Source organism: Beta vulgaris, chromosome 3 (genome assembly GCF_026745355.1).
Source record: "Beta vulgaris subsp. vulgaris cultivar EL10 chromosome 3, EL10.2, whole genome shotgun sequence".
NCBI lineage: Eukaryota > Viridiplantae > Streptophyta > Magnoliopsida > Caryophyllales > Amaranthaceae > Beta > Beta vulgaris.
The window spans coordinates 10,163,363-10,185,079 of record NC_079204.1 but is presented as its reverse complement, the minus strand read 5'-3'; the positions used below and the strand labels follow the sequence as shown (position 1 = coordinate 10,185,079).

General features: G+C 34.7%; 2 protein-coding genes across 2 annotated transcripts; both read right to left on the bottom strand.

The window, feature by feature from the left end:
- Positions 1-4,317: 4,317 nt before the first annotated feature.
- LOC104906408 (hypothetical protein) lies at positions 4,318-6,645 on the bottom strand. Its single transcript, XM_010695149.4, has one exon. The coding sequence runs from the start codon at positions 6,515-6,517 to the stop codon at positions 4,568-4,570; it is 1,950 nt and encodes a 649-aa protein (XP_010693451.2). The 5' UTR covers positions 6,518-6,645; the 3' UTR covers positions 4,318-4,567.
- A 3,131-nt stretch (positions 6,646-9,776) lies between these two features.
- LOC104906490 (uncharacterized) lies at positions 9,777-13,888 on the bottom strand. The gene is made up of 7 exons (XM_048641030.2): positions 13,733-13,888; positions 12,795-12,878; positions 12,474-12,695; positions 11,763-11,933; positions 11,279-11,332; positions 10,753-10,899; positions 9,777-10,317 (listed from the first exon to the last, which is right to left on the bottom strand). Exons 1-7 carry the CDS (start codon positions 13,886-13,888, stop codon positions 9,925-9,927), a joined length of 1,227 nt encoding a protein of 408 aa, XP_048496987.1. The 3' UTR covers positions 9,777-9,924.
- Positions 13,889-21,717: the final 7,829 nt, after the last annotated feature.

Sequence of the window (21,717 nt, the reverse complement as noted above, 5' to 3'; positions counted from 1 at the left end):
TCCAGATTCAATTGGCGTTGTTTGTTTTTAATGACTTAGTAAATTAATTCCCTTTTGAGGGTCCTTTTAAAAAAACAATGGAGATCAATGTGTTAAACATCTTAAATCAAAGCGGGCTAAAAATTTAATGTCATTAATCATTAATGTATTGAACATATGCTCATTTTAAAATTTCTACTGAGTGAAGTATTAGTGTAAGAGTAATTATTCTAATTAACAATGCATACGATATTTTGGTGTAAATTAGTAGGTTCACACGTCTGTATGGTGAGGAAGGTGCGCACGATGAACATCAAAAACTAGGTTATGAACATAAAGACATATACCAATGAACATATAATAACAGAAATGTACTATTTTCTTTTTATTTGTTAACTATGTACTAGAGGTGATCATGGTCGGGCAACGACTAAAAAAATTCCCCTTTGGCCGGGCTGCACCAAATCCCGGCCCAAATTTTTGGGCTCAAAACACGCTATTTCGGGCCAAAAAATAGACAAAAAAGTCATTTTTTGCTTGCACAAATCTCGTTCGAAAGCAAAAAACCGAGTCGGGCCCGACTGCGGGCCAAAAAAACTGCACAAACCCGCCCAAAAATTGGGCTGGGCCGGACCATTGTTGATGAGATCTACTATGTACATATATTCTTTTGACTTATTATTCATGTACATTTGGCTCGTTAGCCATGTAGTGATGTAGATTGCACACCTTCCTCTGTTCCTCACCATACGGACATGTGCACGGTATATTTATATTGATATTTTGACACCGTAATTTTCATATTTTTTGCCCACTATTTTCCTTTCCAAATTCCCATTATGGTGGACCTTCTAACAAGTAACAACTGACTGAAAAAATCTCTCCTCTGCTAGTAGCCTACCTAAAAAAAAGCGAATTTTGCACTGTATGATCACGTCATCATTCAGTGTGATCACGTAATAATCTGATGCATTTGGAGAAATTTTAAGCGTTACCGTCTCTTTTCATGGCGAAATATCAGATAATTAGATTAATACTCTTCATATTTGAACATAAAGGTTTTGTAATTTCTAAAATCTTACAAATATGTACTAATATTATGGGAGAATTTGCATTTCTGCACTTATTTTTCAAGGAATTATTGAGGGTCTTCCACCTGTTTGTTAAAATGCTCAAGAGAGTTTTTTTTTTCAGTATTGGGTTATTTGGAACACATGGGTTCTTGTTTAGAGTGGTGGGTTTCACCATCAGCTGGCATTATAGAGAAATTGGGTGGGTCCAATTATGTTCTTCTATTGTTATGATTATCAAACATTTTCAAATTCCAATACCATCTTTTTTTTAATAATCTTTTTCACCTGATCTGAAATGATATGAAAAGTGGTTAAAATAATGTTGTTATTTGTTGCTCTTTCACTGATTTGATGGGATTGTTCATGCTCTTATGTGTTTGTGTCTGCTGCTAACATCAGGTGGTTGTTTATCTCTTCAGCAAATTACATCATGATGATGTTCTTTGCAATTGGCTTCTTTATCTGGGTTGTACTTGATAGTCATATAGTGTTAAGATAATAAGGTACAAACTGAGAGATTAATTTGACCAAAAATTCAAGGATTTATTTAGCACTTAGCAGTCACCTGTTTGCTTACCTGATTGTTTATATGTCAGTGAAAGTAACCAGTGCTACCTGTAAGACTTTGGAATGTAGAACAGGTACGAGATTGCAATTCGCTACCTAGTTTTGTTAACATATACTGATTCGCACGCTTTGGATTGTAGTTTCCGGGGGATTAACAGTTTAACACTACAGTCTACACCTAGCTAAGACTCATTGTTTCCACGAAACCAATATAGTTATAAGTCTAGAGTGATCTCTTGCATCTGGGTTTGTCAAGGCTTACTCATATGTTGGACTAAGAAGAACAGAAGGACTGCACATTTTATACCATAAAAAGGCATGACTAGAATTTACAATTTGATGAGATTTACTGCCCATGTAGTTAGCTTGGCTTACTGGAAATTTACCCCCAGAAGAATTGTGTGAAAGAGCCTTTTCTTCTTTGTCCAATCTCATAGGAATTTAGTGAAGCATGCCAGAAAATTATAATTCAGACTGTAATGGTCCCTGGATTGTGTCAGAGCATTACACAAACTCAATTGTCTTTTAAGCAGTCTGACCTACCTTATGCATATGGTAGGTATGGAGCCTTTCGAAAAACTAATTAATTTTTGTTTAGAAAGTAACTTTCTGATGCTGCTTTCTTCACTGTAACGTCATTTTACATATATTTGACAGTAATTCTGTCTTGTGTCTTCTCCTGTTTAATTGAATACAGGATTCCTTTTCTAGATTTTGCATTTTGGAGGGAAAGCCGAATACTTGCCAAAGGAACAAGGTATACATGATCTCTGTGAAACCAACTTATTTACAGAAAGGTTACTTAGAAATGCGAGTTTAATGGTTGATTATATTGATAATTTGATACAGCATCAATACTGTTTTTCAGGGTTTAGCTTTAGAAATTTCAATCCTACTTGACATTGCCTTTGTAGCTTTAGAAACTCGAGTTTGATGGTTGACTCCAATATTACCTTTTACCAACTATGTTGCTTACTGGGAATATGAGGCTGAGGAAATTTTTCTTCTTAGCTGCTACAACTGACTATAGTTGTGTCTTGTTCTCGTGTTAACCTTATCTCAATGTGGCTGTGATCATAGTATCATTAATCATGTTGAAGTTGTAAAATAGGAAGCCTCCAGAACATATTGATGGAGTTTTCCTTGCTTTCATGTGTAAGGTTTTAAGATTTAAGGAGTTCTGATTATTTTCAGTAGCTTAGGCTGTTTTCTGTCTGTCAGTGAGCAAACCATCCAGAACTGCTATAGTTAAGGCAAAAATTGAAGCAATAACCAGATTAGGTCTTCTTTTTTAAGATTTTGGCCAGTGTTTCGTAGGTTAATTTTTATCATCATTCCTCGGGATGCCTCAACCAATTAGCTTCTTCAGAAGCAAAAATCTAACCTTGACCTGTTATCTTCATGGGAAGTGCAGCCATCTGGAAATGATATGCCATAGAATATCCTAAAGGCTACAGTAGCTTAACTAGCAGAGACTTGTTTGAAGAGAAAGAACAGAACCTGAAGGCCAACCCTAAGGATACTTAGCGTTACTACTAGCTCTTGAATTCTTTGTTGAGGTATTCTCGATGGTGCATAAAGCTTTCAGCATCACTTTACTTTTTTATTTCCTAAGACATCAAAGGGTATTAACTTTGTTTGATTAAGGCTAGAGGACACCAGTCACATATTTACGAATTACAGTCTATTCGGTTTCTTACAACTTATCTGAAGGCATCACCCATTATCATAATCCCTTAGTCATGATATGCAAATGAACCCTAGACATTGCTTCTAACTAAATGCTGAATATAGTGAATTAAGAAGAGGATAGGAGGACTCTAGTTGAATTTATATCTATGGCAACACATGCCTTGTTTGGAAACTAACAGATGCTAGATTATATTAGTACAGTTGACCTGGAGATAGCAGATTGCATATAGCAGATTCTGTAAAATTGTCGGTAAATAAAGAATCAGCTATATGGATTTGTATAAATTATAATGTTACAAAAGAATATGTGTGTATTTAGCTGTAGATAGTGGCAAAACGTTAACATTGATGAGTAATCCTTGTGTGAGACAGATGAATAGTAAGAAGGGGGTTACTTTTCATAAGATATTGGGTGACCTTCATGATTAACTTACAATTTGTGGGGTGATTATTATGAGAAATGGGGTGACATGTTCAGCTTCATGTCAGAATTTTCCCTAATTGATATTCTAAGGGCAAATGCCTCTACTTCTAAAATAAATCTACTCTTCAATCTGTTTCTCCTATTAGCATACCAAATTAAAAAACATAGGTTGAACTCCATCTTTTTCACAATCTACACTTTACCGAACATTCTTAGTAAGATTGACCAGTCAATGTATTATTTGGAGTCTAATCTACTCTTTTGGCTTACAACCTACTCTTTTCCAGACGTCTTCATGCACAGTTCGCTGGCATTTGTTAGAACTTGGAAGAAAATGGTTGTGATTACATGTGTATACATGATTATGTCTGGTATGATACCATCTTATTCATCATAATGTGCAGGGCTTTCTTGTTTGCAACACTGGTGTTATGGTAAAATAAGTGAAAGACTTCATGCTATTCAACTGATACCAGTTTTATGCAAGGCATAACTCGTATCACTTGAGACGGATGTTGAAACTCTGGAGTGAAATGATTAGGTGGGAAGCCTACAGAAGAACTCAAACTTGGGCCTGAAATGTTGACAATTTGAACAGAATATGTTTGTCACTAGTGAGTAAGCTATAAGAAGTAGCTGATACTATTTGTTCTTCGAAGAATAACTAAGGGTCTAGTTATACAATTGTAACATGAATTTTGCTGCCAAAAAGGTGCAGAGCTAACAACCTGTATCTAAGTACACTAACAACTTTGATAGGCTTAACCTCAAGCATCAGTGACCTCATAATTCCGAAAACTTGGAAAATCAATAATGGATTCAGAATTTTAGTTCACATTTCGACAGTTGTCTGATTGAGGGCAGTGTATCTCCATCTTTCTTTCTCCACAAAGTCTGCATCCAAGAATTGTGCTATGAAAACCCAAAGTTTGTAAGCATCTGCAAAAGTGGCTATGAACCCAAATGCAGCTGTAACTACTCTGATACCAAGGTGTCCCTTTTCCTTTCGTTTGTTCCCTGGATTTTCCTTTGCTTCACATTTCCTTTTCTCAAGAACTCTGTCCTTTTCCTCTTCATACTTTTCTGGGAACCAGATATGATGCAGAAACCCATAGCTCAGAGATATGCTCTTCCTATCAGCAAGTTTCTGTATTAATATAGGCTCAACCTTTTCTCCTTTCCAATCAAACACATTGAAAGCCAAGGCTGGTCCTCGATCAAACTTTATCTTCGGCCCATATATTTTTACCAAGGGAACTGCCTTATCTGCATTCGGGTGGCGCAGCTTCGTCAAGCCATTTATGAGCCAATTAACAAGGTATCTGCTCCTACTATTCACCAGTGAGAGCCCCAAAGAATCAATATGATCCAAGCACCTACATTCAACTAAGGAGTTCTTATTTCTGCTGATTCTTGTGCTTCTTGGCTTAACAAATAGTTCACTTGTTTCATCTATAGCTTCAATTTCAGAAACTTTTTCTCCATTTATCTTCACACTAGCATCCTTAGTCCTTACTGATGTAGAGGGCTCCCCTTTCTCTGTTCGTGATGCTTGGATAGGTATTGGACCTGAGAAGGAATTGGATGATGATGAACCCAACTCAAGTTCTTGCTCAATCTCTGTTTCAGTACCAGAAGATTCATCAGGAAGGTAAAATAACTTTCTTGCTGAGACAATACTTACAATTCCAGCAGTCGTCGAAGTTTCAAGAATCGAAATAGTCGATTTCTTGACAAAGAGACACCCAAATCCTGATGGGTTCTCCCCAAAAACCTTGTAGAAGGAGCAAATAAGGAAATCTGGTTTGAAGAGAGAGAGTCCCAGACTGTCCATGTCCTTTGGTCCCACAGCACAGGCATCAAGCAGAACATGCCATCCATGTTCCTGTGCCACTTTCATCCATTGGTAAGAGTATCTTGCACCTGTCACTCTTGATTGAAGCTGGAAAAGAAACAGCCCTCTTTTCTTGCTGGTCATTCTCTTGCTGGTGATCATACTTCTCAATTTTGATGAGTGAATTCTTAACCTTGGCCAGGTAAATTCAGCTGCCATTGCTTGTGCTCCTCTCTTCTCTGAGCTACTGATCATTGCATCTACTGCCTCACTGTCATGATCATACACAGTGAGTAGCTTCTTACAAGATCCAAAAGGGTACGATTCTGCAACTAATCTGAAGGCTGAAGTTCTGTTTGCTGTCAAAACAACAGAATAATCTTCTTCACTGATGTTAAGAAAATCCCTGATCCTCTTCTTGATTGCAGACTCTAATTTTGATTCATTTCCTCCTTCAAGTAACTGGTTTTTTAAATTTACTGACTTGTAAGATAAGTGGAATACCGGAAAGTCTGAGCTGTGTGGCCGCAATGGAGGTGGTGAAGAGGATGTTGAAGGATATGTGAGAGAAAGCTGGTTGTGTAGCTGTGAGAAAGAGAACAGGCCAATGCCAATGTAATCAAGGCATACTTGGTTAGACAGAGAAAGGTTGTAATATTCTCGAGCTCGTATTTCGTCTATTTGGTATGTCTCACAATAGTGGGGATAGGTTCTGATAAACTGATCAAATGCTTCTTGCAGGGAAGGAAGACAGTCAGGGTTGTTAAACTCAGTGTTTGGGAACAAAGAGGAAGAGGTTGTGGAAGCAAAAGTGCGGCGGTTTTCAGCCGAAGAATTTCTGGGTTTTGCAATTGTGGATTTATCAGCTTCATTTAGAGTAAAGAACGCAGTTGGGCAGCATCCATGGAAGCACAATTGTGTGACCTCCCGTGTGGAAGGTGCCTGCATTCTTTTGGTATTTCTTCAAACTGTCTTTGTTTTGTGCTCTCTTTTCATATTATTTGCCCACTACTGTTGCTTTTCATTACTCATACAAGAGTTTATTTCATTTTGTTTGATGTGTTGCTTAGTTTGGAAGTATTATAATTCATAAAGCATGGCTCCACTTTAAATGCATTTTTTGGACAAAGGCTCTTATTAGGGGCCATAGTGCGATGACTTTTAACAGGTCATATTGATAGAGTCATTATCTTTTTGTCTATCAATCTACACTTATGGACTGTTATGCTTTTGACTAGTCATAATTCTATTTACCCTTTCATTTTGACCTTTTGAATGATTATGATAATTTCAGAGGAATGTTAGATACACTTTCTTCTTTTTGCACTCTCCTGTTTGATACTCAGCAAGCTAAGTTTTTGCAATTTGTTTTTTTATAAAGGCTACAAGGATGTCTTGACCTAGTGGTTAACGATAGTTCATAGGTTCAAATCCTCCCTCCCTTTCTTTGTACTTTGTACTGCCTTCGTGGCTCATATGGATAAAAAACAAATATATATAGGCAAGTAGAAAAACCCATATGTTTAATTTATTGATCAGTTACAATCACACGAAAAACGGAAGATCTAATGATCCATAAGGGCTTTGGAATTAAACATGGGTTCAAAATCATTCTCAACTACCCCGGTGTCTTTCAAATCATACCTCAAGTATCACAAATTTAGGATTCACAATAATCCGAAGTCCCATGTGAGAGGCTTGTTTGGAGGGATAGAAAGGTGGGATAGGGATAATAAATTCAAAGTAGTGACATTCAACTAATCTAAATGGTCTTTATTGAAAGGAAACTTCAGATCTAATTCTGTGATATTATAATCTAGGATCAATGCACTCCATATATCCATATATGAAAATGGTACTGTAAGGTAATTGAATTGATAGCACTTTGATCAGGCTTGATGAGAGGGCCAGGCAGGAGTGCTCCTAATTGACAGGAACTAGACAATAAAAGCGGTATTATATGCTGATAGTGGCCGGCAGTATCACTAAGAGCTTGATATCTTCCAATTCTCACACCCTTTCTTCTCCTTTTCCATCATTTAAGGCATTGAATAAGTCTTTGTTTTAAAGTCAGGATTTTTAAGGCTTGATTATGATTCTTGTTTGACATGATAATTTGATGTTTGTGAATTTAATTGCAGTTATTTCTGCAAGAAACATATATCTACTTTTCCATGTAAAAAAACAAGTAAACAACTACTCTTTTCGTCCCATTTTATAGTTCCCGTTTTACTTTAGGCACAAGAAATAAGGAAACCATGAGTATTATGTACTTGTATTGAGAGCTGTGTTTTTTGGAATTATTGTCATAAAAAAAAAAGGAATTAGAATATTAATGGGTGCGCATGTGAAAAGAGGAGAGAGAAAGTAAAAAATGTTTTCTTCTTATACTCAATCAATTAGATTCAATGAACATTATCAAAAACCCATGTGAAAAGGAGGAGAGACAGAGTAAGAAGTGGTGTTAAAAAATGGAAACAAGGGAAATGGGAACAATATTTTGGAATACCCAAAATGGAATACGCGAATTATAAAATGAGACGGAGGGAGTAGAAAACAAAAAGTAACGAGGTTCAAAAGTCCATACTCCCTCCATGTCACACAATTTTAAAGGAGTAATACAGTAGGAGACTATAGGGGGGAGGGCCGAGGGGTTGGTTGATTAGAAGGAAAAAAAATTAGATAGAAAAAATTGATTAGAAATAAGGATAATTTGTCTTTTTGCGAGAAGGGACCTTAAAAAAAAAGTTGGCATTTAAAGGCCAAACAATAAAAAATATTGTGACGAAGGACCCTACCATCGGTTTCCGACGTTGACCAATCTTTTCAGGCATTGACTTGCCTCAATTTCTAAATGACACTCCCTAACTTTATAACTGCACTCCATCTAAATACCAAAAACAGACCTAACTCCCTGTCACTTTGAACTCCTTTATTTCTCCTCTCTCTTCTCTCTCCAAAATTTGAAAACCACCATTAATGATGGTGTGCTGCTGAATATTGAAAGCCATCCAACTGATTAATTGCAACTGGTAAATTCACTGTACTATCCTTTATTAAAGTTTTCATCTTTAATCTCTTCATTGCACTAACACAAAACTGTTCGAAAATGAGAAAAAGCAGAGCAAGAAGCAGCGTAGCAGAGCAAGAAGTGGGAAAAGCAGAGCAATGGTATTTGGGGTACAAAGAAGCAGATATAAGTAAGGGAAATTAGGAGGGAAAAATTTATCAAAGTAGGGCAAAAAAAGAGGAAAAAATTAAAATAGGAGTGCCATTTAGAAATTGAGGCAAGTCAATGCCTGAAAAGATTGGTCAACGTCGGAAACTAGTGGTAAGGTCTTTCGTCACAATATTTTTTGCTGTTTGGCCTTTAAATGCCAACTTTTTTTTTAAGGTCCCTTCTCGCAAAAACAAAAAATTCTAAGGTCCCTTTTGACAAATTATCCTAGAAATAATGTAGCAAATAGAAAAAAAAAAAAAAACGTTTTACAAAAGAAATGTTACAAAAAATTAGGATGATGGGAGTATTATTCTTTTGTAATCACATCAGCTATAGAAATCGCAATGAAGTTAATGGTAGTATTCTTATATATACCTTTCTTGCACCTTTAGAGTTCCATTTTTTAAGAGTCATCCCACTTCATGTGTTCATTTTTCCTTTATTGAACCATCTTATTTATGCATTTCTTGTCCTAGTGTAAATGCTCAAGGTTAGCATATCTTAACCACACGCATTCTTGTGAGTGAGAAGGTAGAAAAGTGGACATTTATAGTAGGCTTCAGATAGGATACAAGTTACTTAGAGAAGTGCAATGATTAAGCTAGTGATTTTCAAATCTTAGATATCTAATTATGTACCATGGTATTGATGCTTGACCAATCTTGACGTCAAGAATGCACTACTAATGTAATAGGAAGTTCATGCAATGCAATACATTTATATATGTATATAAAAATACTTTATGGTAGAAAATATTTTAAATTCACTAATGGTAGAATTGTTGATAAAGTTGATGTTTGCTTCCAGAACTGGTTTTTGCTGAAACTGATTTATAAACTTGAGAGGAATTGAGCTTGAAACTTTTTTTTTTTTTGAGTGTTTGGGGGGGGGAGTGAGGACGTAAATTTATTGTCAATTAGTTTTATGACGGAACCTCAAAACTGTGGTTATTTATGGCCAAATTGTTTTCAATGTCACAAGCCCATCTGAAGTATTGCAACATAGAAGTATATATGAATATGTAAATAGCTATCCTTGTCACAACAATGTTGAAATTAAAGCTTATGGTAGATGACATCTTAGCTTGTAAAGACTTATTAAGATAATTAGCCCACGGAAAGACCTTTAACCCCATCTACCTAATGGCAGGTCCTCCAAACAAAAGGGTATACCCTCTTTCAGGATGTTCTTTACTTGCATCTCCCAGATAATCTGCCTTATATGTATCAGGTACATCAGCAACCACTTGCATGTTCACATCTTTTGGTTTGTAAAAATGGAAGTCAGAATTGACAAACTTAATATTTGAAGCATAGCAAGTTCTGGTAAAATCATCTGTTATAAAAGCTCCTGATCCCATTTGGGCTGGTTGAGGTATGCTTGAGGGGCTGTAAACTTTGCCTCCTAATTGCACTACTGTAGCTGCATCTGACATGACTGGAAATAACTCTTTTGGCCAGTAACCTACTGCTTCGTTTGCCTCGTCGCCGAGATTCTCGTAGAGCCACCAAATGCTTGTTTTTGGATCCTGTTATAACACATTAGTACTCATTAGTGATTAAGATTGTTACTTGGATGATGACTTCTTCCAAAAATATACTATAAATCTGTTCAAATTAGTGCCCATGCTTGTGCCTGGAATATATTAGAGTTACGGTAAGTATTTCCTTATTAGTTTGGACTCTAATATAATATACTTACCATAATTCTAATAGAATAAGGCTTTCCTTGGCACGCGAACCTCATACCATGCCAATTGCCATGCCGGCCATATACCCATATACCCCATTGTTCCTTGCTTTTGTGCCTTGGCATAATATTCATGATTTTGTCCTACTTTTTTGTGCTGAAGTTTTTGCATTATAACGTGTTATGCTTTCCCATCTAATAATGTGGCCTATACACAACCCATAGCTCAAACGCATAAAATAGTTCTGCAAACAAGTTTTTTTCCAGAGTTTACCTTGAAGAGCATGAACTCCATGGCATAGACATCTTCACCAAAAGTTGTAACTGGATGATTAACTTCACCCATTATCCGTTTGTGACTCACTTGCACATATCCCGGGCAAAGTGCATTATAACATCCTGTTTTTTGAAGACCATCCGCCTAAAATCCAACAAATTTAACATTCATCAATCATATTGATCAATGTATTAGACTATAAATGAATGATACTGTAGGGTAACAACCGAGCACAACTGACTCGGTTAGATTTGGTTCGGTCAAAACTTGGCTTAAGCGGTTCAGATTAATTTGACCAGGCTTGAGCTCATATAATTAGAGCTCATAAAGTTAAGTTTAAGCTCAAATCTATCTATTTATTAATTTATCTTTTGTTGAGGTGAAGCTTGAATTTTTAGCTGATTTCCAGTTCTAAAATTTTCAGACATTTGTTCATTGCTTTTTTTTTTTCTCTTTTTTTTTTGCTATTAATTTTAGAACATTTGCATAGGTTTTTTTTTTAATGAAATACAAAAAGGCTTACAGTCCACAAACTATAAGTTCGTGATTGAGTATCTCCATAGAGTTGAGGATCTACCTGCAAATATTAAGACACAAACATTGAAAAATAGATAAATTTATAATAGGATTCAATCAAAAGTAGTACTAATACATTCTGTCACTCAATTAATGTATTTATTCTTGGATATTTGATATGTTAAAAAAAAGTAAGGAAATATGCTTGTGATGAAAACAAAGCCAATTTTTTTTGGATATCTTCAAATCTAATAAGTTCAGTTCAGGTCTGATAAGTTCAGTTCAGATAAGTTCAAGGTTATTCAGGTGAAAAGAACGCACTTTTAATAGGAGTATTTACCTATTCATTTTCAACAAATGTATAGTGACTGGGTTGATTTAGAGAAAAAAAAGATTTTTTTTTTGTAAAATGGAAAAATGCCCTTTTGAAAATGAATTTATTGCTAATGATTTTCAAACTAACAAGTGTAAAGACAGAATAAATGACTTACTGTCCATCCATATTCTAAACTGTTATATGGACCATCAACACCAGTACCGAGCCATAAAAGAGCCTGGCTTAGTTGGGGATCTTGAACTGCTGTCAGATTGTATACACTGATTGATGTTTTAGCTCCATATATCTTTTCAGAGGGATCATTTGGAGTTGTTACTGCTGCATACTGCTTAACAATTTGCTTAGCCATTCAGGTTAATGATCCAATATTAACTACTTTGATCAGATTTAATCTAGAATCAGCCAGTTTAAACTATTAGATGGAGTATTTATGTATTTTTCTCCACTATTAAACTTCTAATACATTATGTATAACTTGTTCATACTATATTTCTTTAATTGCACTATTTGTTTTTCACATTTGTCGAGACGATGCTTTTAACGTTAATATCTCTTATTGGGTGTAAGTAAAAAATTTAAAAATTTGATATTTGGAATCCTCGAATTGACACGAATATAACAACACCCCCACTTAACAATGTTTTTTCTTATATAATAATGCGAGATAGTTTAATAAAGTTGGTTGATGAATAGTGCCACAAAACCAAATGATGCAACTAGAAAGATACGGAGGTAGTATAATATATCAAAAATATCTTGGCCTAATGGTTAAGATTGACGTGATGTTTTATACTTCTGATTAGTTATAATATTTTTGTTTTATGACGTGGTTTCATACAAGAATTTGCGTGTATATGATACGTACATGCATGCCAGCTGGTAAAAGAGGTGCAGTTGGATTAATGGGTCTTGAACGATTAGGGTATGAAATTGCTTTTGCTCTGATCAAATCTTCCTTCTGAATCCTTCTGAAAGGAACAGTTCCATAAGGACACTCCTCAAATTCCCTCTGATTAGATCGTTTAATTAATCTTAAATCTCGTCCTGATGTCAACTTTAGTCCTTTTGGAACAGAAGTAGGTCTCCTCTGTTTAATGAACAACAAAATTCTGATTAATTAGTTATACATGATCAATTTGTTAGAGAAAAACGAAAACATAATAAGAATGAAGAAAGTGTAATATACCTGAAGCTTATGATCCTTGAGCAACGGGTTATCAAAAGCAGGTTGCTTGTAGATGTCAATGCAATCAATAATATCACCATTTTTCTTCAATCAATAAGCCAAAACAAAGATATGGCTAGATTAGGATTTAGGACAAAAGAACAATAGAAGATCTTCATTCTTTTGGGACCCATTTCATGCAAAGACATCCATTCCATGCTGTCTCTATTATATTACTGCTCCAATTAATACTACTACCTGTTATTAAATCTGTTATTGCTACAGCCTATAAGGTTTGAACTCGTGACTTTAAGAAACAATGCAAGAAACTTTTTCACTACTCCATACAGTTTCTGTTCACAAATTTTTCTTTATGTTTGACTTTTTGGATCAAAGTCATAAAATCTTGTCTAAAAATTCTCATAAATGGAGTATGAATATATATAAAAAAGAATTAGATTTTACTATGGTACATGTATTTTTAATATATGATCTTTTAAATGATTTGTTAGTAATTGAGACACTAATTAGTAGTCAAAATAGTATATATATATTGTTGAAGTTAAACAAAGATAATTATTTGCAAACAAAGGGAGTGTGTATATATAAAGCTGGATCTCATATGTTTAATCTACAACGACAAAAAAAAGAAGCAAATAGGTCATGTTATCAAGAAAAAGAAGAGATAGAAGTTTTTCCTGCGAAAAAGATAGTTATATATGGAGAAGACTATATGACAAATTGTTTGTTAGCAAACAATAGATAGTTCTACATGCAAGCCCCATCTCATTTCTTCTCTCTTGTTTGCTAACAAATTGTTCGTTGTTTAGCTATACTCATTATATATTGATCGCAAAAGAAATAAGAGATCATAAACGATTAATTAATCTCAAACACCAAAGCAACAAATCATTGCTAGATAGTTATATATTGATCTTATAAGTACTAGTAAAAGTAACCTTGAAGCTCTTGATGGGTGGCTTATTCAAGCTATTAAGTTGCCTCTCAAGTTCCAAATCTTCTTCTGAGGGTCTCGACTTTTGGTTTCCTCCAGCTCCATGGCTTAGAGTGTAAAGCACAATTAAGACTACAACAATATTCATGGGGAACTTCATGGTAATCAAACAAAAGGGTGGTATCTTAATGTTCAGTTTAGATTTTGGAATCAATTGCTTGATTATCTTTTCATTTGATGAATAGGTGGTAGTGGTTCAAACTACAAATATATTTTCTCCTAATTGAGCATTGGGATTTATGCTAAATTAATTACAATAATAAAATTAAAGAAACCCACCAATAATCTGGATACATTAAATGCATAGTGCATATCCTAATTATCCAGTATCAACACTAAGCTAATAATGTATTAAATGTTGAAAGAAGTGGTGTAATTGAAGTGAATGCACAATATGGTGAATGCAGACATTGCTACATCTACTCATCGAGTAGACAACCCACTACTAATAGAATATTAAAAAAATAATTATTACTATGTTGAGTTGGATTACATTACCACAACTCTTAACAATTCTTTATTAGTGGTGGGTAGACAAATTCATGACCCACTAGCCACTAATTTCTACTACCTCTGTTTTTATTTAGTTGCAACGTTTTGACTTTCACGCTTGCCAATGTACAATTTCAAATCGTTTTATCTCTAATTGTATGTAAGTAAAAATTATAAAAATTTGATATTATGAAAGCTTACATCGAAACGAATCAAACAAGACCCCACATGACTATATTTTGTTTAACATATAATTCAATAAATGTGGTCAAATAAGAGAACATTAATAGTGCAATTTGTCAAATGTTGCAACTAAAAGAGAACGGAGGTAGTATATATATGTAGTGATTAACACATTCTTATGTGAGTCATGACTCGTGAGTTGTAACTCGTAAGTTGTTACTAGGGGTGAAAGTTATTCTGGTAAAATCCAAAATCCAATCTGAATTAATAATTCGGATCGGATTTAAATTGTATTCCGATTGGATTCAAATTGAGATTTTTTTTAAAAAAAAAAATTGGATTTTCGAATTTGATTGGATTGAGAATAATAATTGGAATAAAAAATCCAATATAACCGAATAGTAATATGCCTTGTATATATGTCTGGATTGGGCTTAAGTGCTTAACTGTTTTTTTTTATAAAAGAAACCTACTCCATAGCCCAATACACATAGCACTTCAACCCTTCCCCTAAAACACTAATTGCATTTAATTCCTCATTTCCTAAATCCGGTAAGCTGTTGTTGTGCCTAATTTATTTCATTGAAAAACTAAAGTTTTAAAAAAGTCAATTTTCAGATCGGGTCCAATCTAGAGTATGAAAATTCGGATTGAATTGGAGCGAATTCAAACTCTAATTGGTTTCGATTCGTATTGAAAAATTGAAATCCAAATTTTGTTCAAATCGAATTGGATGAGGCCCTAATCCAAATCATACACCGAACTTTCACTAATTACTATGGCTAAACGTGTAAGGATGAATATTATCATAAACTTAGTATTGAAATGCATATTAAACCGTGAAATGGATGCCTAAGAGCATCCCCACTCATGGTCAAACTGGCCATGAAATTAGGTTATCCATGAAGGTTAAAAAACATAGTCTTCCATTATTCATGACTTTTGCATGTTCTAAGTTGGGTCATAGAATGACTCAATTCATGTCTGGGCATCATATGACCCAAAACATGAATCAAGTAATGTAAAATTAGGAGGAAAGGGCCCACAATTATTTTTAACATTTAGATTTTGTAATTTGAATAACTTTTAAAATACAAATAAAAAAAATATAAAGTTTTACCAACGGTCATATTATCTATACTAATATATTAAAAGGCGTGCGAAAGAACGTTTATGTGCCACGTGGCACTCTCCTCAAATTTCTAATGCAAATGCTTTATGTTCATGAATACTCCTCACTCTTAAAAAAATGTGTAAGCGAAAGGAATCGAACACGTGACTTTTGAAATAAAAAGTAAGCACTTAACCATCAATACACTATGACTTTGTTGTTTCATGTTTGAAATAAAATATGATAAAGTCTTGTAATAATTGCAGTCAACTAAAAAAACTTAACAAGTATATACTCCCTCCGTTTTTTTTTTTTTTTTGCTACATTGTTGTATTCACAACCATTTATGCCATGTCACTTTCAAATTGGAGTATATTTTTTGATCCATTTAATGTAAAATAATGAGAAAACGTAAAAAGTAGTATCTTTGGGTCGAAAAAGAGAAAAACAAATATAAAAGTATCAATTTATGGTGGGCCAAATAAGAAAAATGTAGAAATTTAAAAAAAACAACCATTTAAGGAAAATGTACGAATTAAAAAAAAACGGAGAGAGTACATCTTTAACAATCTTATTACGTAACTTCCAAGAGAATTTGATGTCATATTCTCTTACCACAATTCTTTTTAAGGTATTGTTTTCAAACTCAAAGCGTTTTTTTTTACTTATCACGTCGTGACGTGAATTTTTCAATTTCTTAATGGACAAATTAAAAATTACAAAAAGTAACAGAATAAAATATGAAATAAAAAATAATAACATATTTGTTTATTGTAACTGACCCGAGGCATCGCCCGGGCAAAAAAACTAGTTTTTAGATCTATAAAAAGACATCCATTTTGTTATATTTTGAAACACTTCCAAAATTAATTATTTTCTCTCTTTACATTATACACAAAATAATAAATACATACCCAATTTTTTTTAATCCAAATTAATTACTAAATGTATTTAATTAGCATCATAAATACCCAAAATAATGTTATTTATAATATTATAAATATCAAAAGGTACAAATAATGTATTGATGTAGGAGAGAAAAAATAGGATGGGGTATAGTAAAAAGTAGGATATAGAAGGATAATGTTTTTTTTTTTTTTTGAGTCATGAGTGGGGTGCATTTATCAAAATGAGTCATAAAGCATGATCAACTTTTGTAAGTTGAGAGAGAAAGTTGATGAGAGAGAGGGATGACATGTTTTTTGAGGCATAAGTGGGAATGCTTTAATCAATATTCTATCTTAACTTGTTTGAGGATCTATATGATGATAAATAGCGAATTTCCTAAGATTGGAAAAGATGAGAGAGAAAAGAATCCTGAAAAGCCCCAATTCTTTACCCCAAACCCTAAAAAAATGCCTCGTCTTCCCGCAAGCTCTATCATTCAACTAATTTTCCTATTCCTAGTTACTAAATTGCGTGGAATTAGTAATCTCCTAAGTCTGATTTTGCAGTTTTCCATCATTACCTGCAAGTACAGCTGTCAAAAAATACCTGATATGATAATTCGATCCGAGCCTATAATGACCTATAGCTGACTTGCACCTGAAATTTTGGCAAAACAGGTCACCTGTAACCTGCATGTACCCGACATGATAATAATTGATACATGCTCTTTACCCGATACTCTATGACCTGAACCTGAACTGATACCTGTCCAAAAAAGACCGATAAATGAAATGATCCGACCTGACAACGATATGAATCCGATTCGATATCTGATCTGATTAGGACCTGAAACCGATTATAACTCGACGTAACTTGTTATTATCCCAAACTGTTGCGACCCCTTACTTGATTTTACTAGACATGTTGCGACCTGATACATTTTTTTAATATGTTGCTACATGTTACCCGATTTTACCTGACTTGTTGATTGTTGATAGCTCGACTTGTCATTGATTTCACCACATAGTATTATAAATCATAAACTAGCACTGAGTACTATAAAAAGACATATAACTAGATGAACTATTCAAGCATTGATTTTCAATGAAATCTTAAAATAATGATACAAATTTGAAGCAGCGCCACACAAAATTCATGACATGTTCCGTGCTCGAAGCGACCCGAAAGTGTCATGAAACCAAGTATGGTACAAACCAATAACTATCAACCGATTATAACTCGACGTAACTTGTTATTAACCCGACCTGTTGCGACCCCTTACTTGATTTTACTAGACATGTTGCAGCCTGATACAGTTTTTTAATATGTTGCTACATGTTACCCGATTTTACCTGACTTGTTGATTGTTGATAGCTCGACTTGTCATTGATTTCACCACATAGTATTATAAATCATAAACTAGCACTGAGTACTATAAAAAGGCATATAACTAGATGAACTATTCAAGCATTGATTTTCAATGAAATCTTAAAATAATGATACAAATTTGAAGCAGCGCCACACAAAATTCATGACATGTTCCGTGCTCGAAGCGACCCGAAAGTGTCATGAAACCAAGTATGGTACAAACCGATAACTATCAACCGATTATAACTCGACGTAACTTGTTATTAACCCGACCTGTTGCGACCCCTTACTTGATTTTACTAGACATGTTGCGGCCTGATACATTTTTTTAATATGTTGCTACATGTTACCCGATTTTACCTGACTTGTTGATTGTTGATAGCTCGACTTGTCATTGATTTCACCACATAGTATTATAAATCATAAACTAGCACTGAGTACTATAAAAAGGCATATAACTAGATGAACTATTCAAGCATTGATTTTCAATGAAATCTTAAATAATGATACAAAATTGAAGCAGCGCCACACAAAATTCATGACATGTTCCGTACTCGAAGCGACCCGAAAGTGTCATGAAACCAAGTATGGTACAAACCGATAACTATCAACCCGACCCGACTCGAACATGACCCAAACCGCTATTGTCCTGACCTGATAAGTATCCGGCCCATGCATGACCTGAACCTGAAAGCACCCGCCACAAACTTGCAATAAACTCGATCCGACACCACATGGTCACGAAAGATGACCTATCCCAAAATTGACCGCGTCTAACCCGACCGAATCTGAAAGAAGAAATGAACCGAGACAGACCTGACCAAATTACGACCGTTTCCAACCTACACCCGACCTGCTTGATTTAATGACCTGACACGACCTAACCGAACATGACCTGTAACCTGAGATGACCCAACCTGAACCCGACTCGAGTAACTGAATTGACAGCTCTACCTGCAAGCAAGACCGTCTTAAAAATTTTAGGGCCCCTGTTCATGTGCTAATTATAAAGTTGGTCCTTATATATTAAAGTATTATGCATAAATTGTCAAAATGTGATTAATATATATCATAAAATAAGCATTACTATCATATCATCATAAAAAAAAAGAGCTCAGATTTGAATAACATGACTAAAATATGAGACTTTTGGGCCCTTTAAAAGACGAGGCCCTGTGTTGTTGGTCTCTTTGCCCACCCTAATAGACGACCCTGCTTGCAAGGTTGGTGTGTATCATGGCCAACTTACTGCTAAGTGGTTAGAGTAGGGGAGATGAGAGAATCCCTACTCCCAACACTAGCTTGTAGGTAGTGAGGTTCGAATTTGTGACCTCAAAGTCACAATGTGAGTTCCCCACCACCAAGCAAGCTTGCTCTACTTTCTATATAAATGATAGGTGACATTATTGTAACTTCTATGATAGTTTTTAGAGTATTTTTGTAGTTTATTTTCATTTATTTTAATTTTTTAAACCTTTAATTCTTCTTTTTCTATTCTGTAGCTTAATTAAAGTAATTACTTGTTTCTACTACTTTTTAGCTCTTAATTTTAATTAATTAATTTCCTTTATTTTAGTAATCTAGAAATGGTTTATTACTATAGTGTAGTTTTCATAATTAATTTTCTAGTTTTTACTTCCTCTTAGTTATTCTCATTTTTATTATTTATCTTCATTTTATTATTTGTATGTGTGTCATTTCTCCCTTTGTGTTTGGTTTTACTTGTAAGTGGAGCATTTTGGAGATTTGGTGTGCACGATCTAGAATTGTCATTTAAAGTCTATCCTACACCAAAACGTTATCTTATTCAACACCACACGTAAACAACTCCACAACAGCCACAAGCCCACAACATCATCATCTTCCTACACCACACCAAATCAGCCATCCTCTTCCCTAACCCACAACACCAAATTAGCCACCTTCACCTTGTCAAACATCAGTATGCCCTCCACCCTAGCACCTCCACCTCAATCTTTACTCAACAATGTTCCATTTGTCCCAAAACAAGAGGAGCGGGCGCTCTATTCGAGTTCACTAAGACAGGAAGATTGACATAATGTATGAGCGACCTAGAAGCAGGCGCTCAAAGAAAAATGTGCTAAGAGATATATTAAATATTTCAATTGTTGTGATTTATGAAATCAAATCAATGGCGAAAATTGCAAATCAAAGGATTGAATCGAAGCCATGAATCATTGACCACGATTCACGCCAAGCCGCCAATGATGGAGATGATGATGTAGTGAAATTAAAGGCCATGATTTGCTGATTGATGATGCCGACGCGAATTCCACGATGGATCCTATGTGATGAGGCGAGATGTGAAGCAGGGAATAGATTCCCATATAGAAGTGAGCAGCGAAGAAGAACGAAAGAAAAGAGGGGTCTGATTAGGGATGGATAATGGATCATCCATTATCCGCTTAACCCGGTTTTATTAAGCGGGTGAAAATTCGAAATAAACGGGTGAAAAGCGGGTGGTGGATGCAGGTTGGAAGTGGGTGGGATTTTTTTTCATTCGTCACCGGACCCATCACGCGCTTAGCACTCACGCATCATCCATATTATCAATTACACATGTTTATTTACTTACTTTATTACACTTTTTAGTTGAAAGTTTTAATAAATATGTATCTTATGGCATAATATTTTGAAAAAATTGTTATATATCTCCTCACCCCGGACCTAACCACCCGACCCATCCGCTCACCTGGTGGATGACAGATGGATGGATGCGGGTGATGGCTTATGTGGGTGATAGATGGATGCGGGTGGAGCGGATGAATACAGGTGATGGATGCGGGTGAAGCTCCACCCACCCCGAACCCGATCCATTTCCATCCCTACGTCTGATTTATTTTTGGGGATTTGTGTTTTTTATCTCTAGAATTTCTTTTTCCTTTTTTCTTTCTTCCTTTATTTTCTCCTTTTATGCAGTATTGTTTGAAACTTTGAGCTTAGTTTCTTATTTTCCTTTTTAATTCCTTTACTAGTTTTATTTTCTTTTCCCATTTTATTATTCTCTCTTTAATTTTATTAGGAGCAGTATAAATTTCTTGTATTCTATTTTTTAGAGGAGAAAGTGTTTTTAGCCTAAGTTTTATTCACCTCTCCTAGTTTTAAATAGTTTTAGGATTTTAAGAAGGATTAACCTCCATAGTTTAGTTTGGAAAGAAAAAGTGAGAAAACTCAAAGAGATATTGGAGATTTGTAAATCCAATGAGTGACAATTTGTATTGAAGTTCTACAACCAATCAATGAGCATTTCTTACTCTATCTCCTCTTTAATTATTTTATTTTAATTGTTTTCATTAGACTAATTGTTCATACTTAGTTTAATTATTTGTGATTTATTTTATTTAGTTTATTGTTAGATTAATGCTTAGTATTATGTTATTAGTTGGTAATTTCTTTAAATTTTTTACTTTTGTGTTTATGGAGTCGTTTGTTGGTTAGTGTTTGGGTGAAAACCCAATCATGATTGATCTGGGTGTTGGAATATGAAATTAGGACTTGGGTGAAAACCCAATCATGATTGATTTGGGTGTTGGAATATGAAATTAGGGTTTGATTAGACTTCTTAACTGATTAATGGCATGATTACTATGTGCTTGCATTCTAGTTGGCCACTTGGATGTTTGTTTTATTGATACCTTAATCAAGTTGAGAGAGGAGATTAAGGTTGACATTCATGCTATTATCTTGCTTAATTATTCATGAGTGTGAGATTTGAGTGAGGGTTTTGTGAATTGACATTGTGATTATCCCTTGGTTGCAAGTTTGAGACCATGAGAGTGGCTAATTATGTGATCTAGGTAGTTTTATGCACCCTTAAGAGAAGGCTTAGAACTAGTTAAGAGTCAATAACCTCAATTAGTTGCTTG